The sequence below is a fragment of the Lissotriton vulgaris genome, chromosome 5 (genome assembly GCF_964263255.1).
Source record: "Lissotriton vulgaris chromosome 5, aLisVul1.2, whole genome shotgun sequence".
Taxonomy (NCBI): Eukaryota; Metazoa; Chordata; class Amphibia; order Caudata; family Salamandridae; genus Lissotriton; species Lissotriton vulgaris.
In genome coordinates, this window is record NC_141693.1 from 508,721,747 (window position 1) to 508,727,976 (window position 6,230).

The following is a 6,230-nucleotide window of genomic DNA, read 5'->3' on the forward strand; positions in this document are numbered from 1 at the left end:
CTTCCCAGAAGACTGGAAACACGCTGAACTCACCGCCCTTCTGAAAAAACCAACAGCAGACCCCACCGAACTCAAAAATTACAGCCCCATCTCGCTTCTTCCATTCCCGGCCAAAGTCATCGAGAAGGCTGTCAACAACCAGCTCGCCGCCTTCCTCGAAGCCAACAAATCCCTCGACCCCTCACAATCTGGCTTCCGAGCAAAACACAGCACTGAGACCGCCCTCATCGCAGCAACAGACGACATTCGAACTCTACTGGACAATGGAGACACAGTCGCCCTCATCCTCCTTGACCTCTCTGCAGCTTTCGACACAGTCTGCCACAGCACCCTTTTACAACGCCTCAATAACATCGGAATCCAAGGAAAAGCACTTGAATGGATCACCTCGTTCCTCACGGGAAGAACCCAGAGAGTCCGCCTTCCTCCATTCAAGTCCGAGGCCTCTGATGTCATCTGCGGCGTACCACAAGGATCCTCACTCAGTCCCACCCTCTTCAACGTATACATGAGCCCCCTCGCGGCCATCGCACGCCAACACAACCTCAACATCATCTCTTACGCGGACGACACTCAACTGATCCTTTCCCTCACCAATGACCCCAGCACCGCCAAAACTAACCTACACGAAGGAATGAAAGAAGTTGCCGAATGGATGAAACAAAGCCGCCTGAAATTGAACTCGGACAAAACAGAAGTCCTCATCTTAGGTACATCCCCCTCTGCATGGGACGACTCTTGGTGGCCAGAAGCCCTCGGAAAAGCACCCATTCCAACAGACCACGCACGGAACCTAGGCGTCATCCTGGATTCTTCACTCTCAATGAACAGACAAGTCAGCGCCGTATCCTCTTCCTGCTTCAACATTCTTCGCATGCTCAGAAAAACATTTCGCTGGATCCCCTCCGAAACAAGGAAAACAGTCACCCATGCTCTGGTCACGAGCCGACTGGACTACGGAAACACCCTCTACGCAGGTACTACTGCAAAACTCCAGAAGAAACTCCAACGAATCTAAAACGCCTCAGCCAGGCTCATATTAGACATCCCACGCAACGAACACATCTCCGGTCACCTTAAAGACCTCCACTGGCTACCCGTTAATAAGAGGATCACTTTCCGTCTGCTTACCCACGCACACAAATCACTCTACGACATCGGGCCAGATTGCCTCAACTCACGACTGTCCTTCTACACCCCCTCCCGCCAACTACGTTCTTCCAGCCAAGCCCTCGCCACTGTACCTCGCATCAACAAGAACACCATGGGAGGCAGATCCTTTTCATACCTGGCTGCTAAAACATGGAACTCACTCCCCGCTTACCTTCGCCTCACCCAGAACCACCTAGCATTCAGAAAGCAACTCAAAACATGGATATTTGACAAGTAATCCCCCTCCCCTCCCTAAGCGCCTTGAAACCCTCTGGGTATGTAGTGCGCTATATAAATTCCTTGACTTGACTTGACTTGAAAGTTGTATATATGTAATTATACATTGATGCTGCCTCTTTTAAAAACATTTTTCTTGGGAAAATGAAGATGATAACAGTTTGAAGGCAGTTGTGTGTGAAAATAAGAGAGTCATATATGTTTTGAAACTCTCATCCATCTCCACTGTTCTTTTGGGCAGAACACATATTACAAGTGCCTTGCTGATTGGCAGCTACAGTATATAAGGCAGGTGTCTTTCAAGTTCCCTCTTTTGTTGGGCTTCTCAGAACTTCCAGGAGCATTGCACAATGGCAGCACTTTTCTTTTTGGCTCGCCGCCACAGATTGAGAGTAGCTGCAGGATGGAGGAGAAGGCAGATACAAGAGAGAATTTTTAGAGTACGCATAACCTTGCTTGGGCAAACTGATGATGAGATTTATGATAGGTACCGGCTTACTGGTAATATAATTTTAGATTTAATTAATGATAAAAAAGTGTGCCTCAGGGGTTAGAGGCGGCAGACCCGGAAGCTGAGATCGGCCCTGGACCAGGGTTCAATTCCCCGCCTCGGCGGGTCTTGGGCTAAAAATTCCATGGTCTCGATAATTCTCGCTCCGGTGCCTTCTCGACTCACGGGTTCACGCTCTGCGACTCTGGGCAATAGCTTGCTTAATCTGCATAACGGCCCCTTGCGGTGGGATGGCTGGCTTTCACCTTGTGGATACCCTGCCGGGGCCTCTCACAGGGGAATACCAGGACTGGTTCCCTAAGCAAGCGCCAGGATGCCCTTTGGGTGACAGGTTGCGCTATATAAGTACACTTACATTTAGACCCTATTTTGCAAAGGGAGACTCGCAGGACAAAAGCAATACCTACTCGTGTACAAGTCCTGTGTTCTCTACACCTTCTAGCGTCTGGTTCTTTTCAGGGAGTAGTAGCCATTGCTGGCGGTGTCTCCCAGAGCTCTCTTTCTAGATTATTTAATGCTTTTTTGGATGCTATGTTGCATAGAATAAGGAATTACATAAAGTTTCCTACTTCTCAACAGGATTTGTTGAAAACTAAAGTAGATTTTTATAATATGGCACAATTCCCACATGTAATAGGCTGTGTGGATGGGACACATGTACCTATTTGTCCGCCCTCAGAAAATGAGTATATATTCCGTAATAGGAAATGTTTCCACTCACTTAATATTCAAGTGATATGTAACTCAAAGACCATTATTACTGACATAGTGGCTAGTTACCCTGGCAGTGCCCATGATTCATACATCTTTAAGCACAGCGCAATACATGCAATACTTCTTGCTGGACAGTTTGGAGATGGGTATTTGCTAGGTAAATATGGAGAATCAATGTTTATTCAATTAGTAAAATTCATACACTTTCACTGCTTTAGTAATGTCATTTATATATCTATGTTTTTTGAAAGGTGACAGTGCCTATGGTGTCAGGTCTTACATTTTGACTCCATACCTCAACCCAGAAACTAGAAAGGAGCAACATTTCAATCAAGCTCACAAATCAACTCGCAATGTCATTGAGAGAACCTTTGGAGTTTTAAAATCAAGGTTCCGCATACTGCATAACACTGGTGGAACTTTGCAGTATAATCCCAAAATTTGCTGTAAAATAGTTGCTGTATGCGCAATGCTACACAACATGGCAACAGAGAGAGGCATACATTTGGAAGAAGAAGATGTCTTACCGCCAAATGACAATCAACCACAGCAACCCCCAGCCAGACAACATGGACCAGATGCAGCAGAAGGAAGGAGAAGAAGAGCTGAAATTACACAGAATTATTTTTGAGAAAGGTACAAGGCTTTATTTGTGTTTTTGCCATAATAATGTAAATGTCTTTAATCAAACATAAGATGATGTGCTTTCAAATTAGCTTTTACTGCAATTTTGTAAATCAAATAATGACATGTTTGAAATGAAGAAACTCTTGTAAATATGAAATTTCTGGTAAATACAACATTCTGCAAATAGTCATGCATGGGAAAAACATTGATATCATGTTACTTTTTACGCCCGCGCACACCTAAAGCCTTCCCAGCATTTTTATCTTTCTCAAAAACCATTAGGCACCCTTCTTTCAGATTTCTATTGCTACGTCTTGTCCCAGCAATGGCACACTCAGGTGGGTCTACACTTTGAGGACCCACAACACTGTTAAAATTAGAAAAGATAATCCCTGGTGGGTCACTACTGTTTGAAGCATGTACTAATTCATTCCCTCTCATCATTCCCCTTGAAATTTCAACAAAAACATCATTTAATTTTTCCTGCATGACAACATTTTGTTTGCACATTTTTGCTGCACAATTAGAAATACGTGACAACTGTCTGTTCTGACCATGTAAGCTGGTCATTAGCCTCAGGTGCCTATTCAAACTTTCCTTATGTTGCATTTTCATTACAGTGCACATTGATTCTAATGACTTAGCAATCCTGTCAAGTTTCTCAGCAGTTGCCTCATGGCCATTTTTCAAAGCCTCAACCATCCTATTCATAGTGCTGTGAATGCCACCAAGTTGTTTAGACATATGTGCTATTTTGCCTTTAATAATTCTAACATCTTTGCCTTGCAGGCGCTGTATCTTCAATATTTTGTCCTCAACAACACTGCCAGTGCTGGATCCCTCTTCAAATGTGGCCAAGTTTGATGTTCTTGAACGCCGTCTAGAAAATTGACTTTGCCTCCTTCGCCTACTAGGCCTTGCATTACTGACTGTTGGTGTTGGTTCAGGTCTTGTCACTGGATTACTTTGACTGTTACCCTCCTCTGAATCAGTTTGTAGTAACTGGCTTACTCTTTGCCTTTCATTCACTGGCAGATTAGCAGTGGAAGTACTTGGATTGTTACCCTCTTCATTTACATGGATTTCTAGAGTACTGAAATCCCGCAAATCTTGCTCAATTAATTCTTGAAGCAATTCTGTTTGAAAAAGTGCAAAGATATTTTTACTTTAGAAATTGCTTTGTAAATGTGAAATTAAAGACAAAGTTACATTCTGACTACTTGATTCCTTGACATGATTTCATTTACATTCAATTTACTCTGTGTCTCAGTCAAAGTTACAAATAGGACTTTTAACCTACTACTTAATGATAAAAACTACATTTCCCAAGATGCATTGCTTTAAGCATGAATAGATTGCTACTCTGGAGCAGTCAACTTCAGATAATGTAATGTAATGAGTAAATGGTGTTTTGAAACACAAGCTTTCCCTATGTTCACTTTGGCAAAGGCCACAATTGTTTCATTAACTTTATTTTTCTAACATCTTATATTAGGACTTACCTTCAGAAGGGGTAATGAGATCAGACGTGTCTATGTTCATGACACCCACAACTGCCTCAGTCAAAAGTGTCCCTTCCACAAGGTCTTCCAAAGGGGTTGTGGGTATGTCTTTGGGGGGACCACCTCCTGTTTTATTTGCAGATTTCACTCTTGACGCAATCTTCTCCTTTGCGCGACTACGCAAGTCGTACCACCTTTTTTGTAAGTTGCTGATTTCACGGTGGGCAACACCAACAGCATTCACCTTGGTTTGTATGTTAAGCCAAATATTTCTTTTCACAGCATCAGGCACCTTATGTGATAACTTGCCAAAAAGTTGATAATGCCTGTCAGTCACCTCTTCAATAAGGATTTCAAGTTCCTTCTCTGAAAACTTTATTTTCCTTTTTCTTGAGGGCCCCTCTTCTTCTTGATTTTCCATCTCAATTTCTCCTCAAAAGTGAAGCACACAGACTGCAGCAGCAACCTCTCAAAGCAGCCTCAAAGTCCAACTGCCAGAGCTACAGTCAAACCAGTTCCCAGGTGCCTGTGATTGCCTTACTGGCGTCCTGGTAATCAGATTGATGCAATTCATCATGTGGTGTTTTTCGCAATTTGCGAATTCGCAAAATGCGAATTCTCAATTAATAATTCGCATTTTTAGTGCGATTTGCAAAAAAATGCGATTTTTAGCAAATCGCAAAAAAAATGCGAAAATAATCATGAATAGCCAATTGCGATTCCTTATTTGTGATTCCTTAAAAATCGCAAATAAGAAATCGCAATTTCAAACATTGATGCATGTGGGCCATTGTTCTGTAAGTAAACTCGGCTGAAGTCCTAGCATTGAAAAAGGTACAGAATGATTTATGATGAATTAAGTGTGATAGAAATAAGAATTCTAAACGTTTTGAGGCAAAAATACAAAAAAAAAAGTCAAAGTTTTTGGTTAAACAGCGCCCAGGAAAATCCTGAGGGCTTCCCCACTCAATGTTTTACCTTGGTACTTTGTTAACCTTTTTGGTTCTCACTTTCTTTCGTTGGACAAACCTGGCAATGGTCCTTTATATCAAATAAATGGGTACTGTACCATCAATGAACGCAAAAGAGAAACAAAAACTCTATCTTCTTGTCTAACAATTCAAGCAAACCAAAGTTTTGGGGAATTCTGCTGTGCTTACAAGGAAAGTCATCCTTTATGGTAGCGGAAACCTGACACACATAATAGTGTCATGCTTCATCATACTCATCCTCTCTCAACCTTGGTAGGTAGATTCTGCCAGAGGGGACTCAACCTCCATGATGACTTAAGTAGAAGGAGGGAGTTCTTGAATTAGACTAACAGGACAAAGATGGGATCCAAGTTTATTAAAAATGCCTTGGTGTTCCCAGGTAATTTCCTATATTCAAAGGGACACCAGGTTTCTCTAAAAACAATGTTGAACTGGTGTAATGTGGGCAATGGCTCAAACCCATTTCTCTTCTGCCATCATGTTTTTGCCCAATGC

At 42.5% G+C, this 6,230-nt stretch overlaps 1 protein-coding gene across 1 annotated transcript; it reads right to left on the bottom strand.

The window, feature by feature from the left end:
* Positions 1 to 3,457: 3,457 nt before the first annotated feature.
* Positions 3,458 to 5,164, bottom strand: LOC147711146 (uncharacterized). Its single transcript, XM_086920114.1, has 2 exons — positions 4,744 to 5,164; positions 3,458 to 4,377 (listed from the first exon to the last, which is right to left on the bottom strand). The coding sequence occupies exons 1-2, from the start codon at positions 5,162 to 5,164 to the stop codon at positions 3,458 to 3,460; spliced, it is 1,341 nt and encodes a 446-aa protein (XP_086776240.1).
* Between the last annotated feature and the right edge of the window lie 1,066 nt (positions 5,165 to 6,230).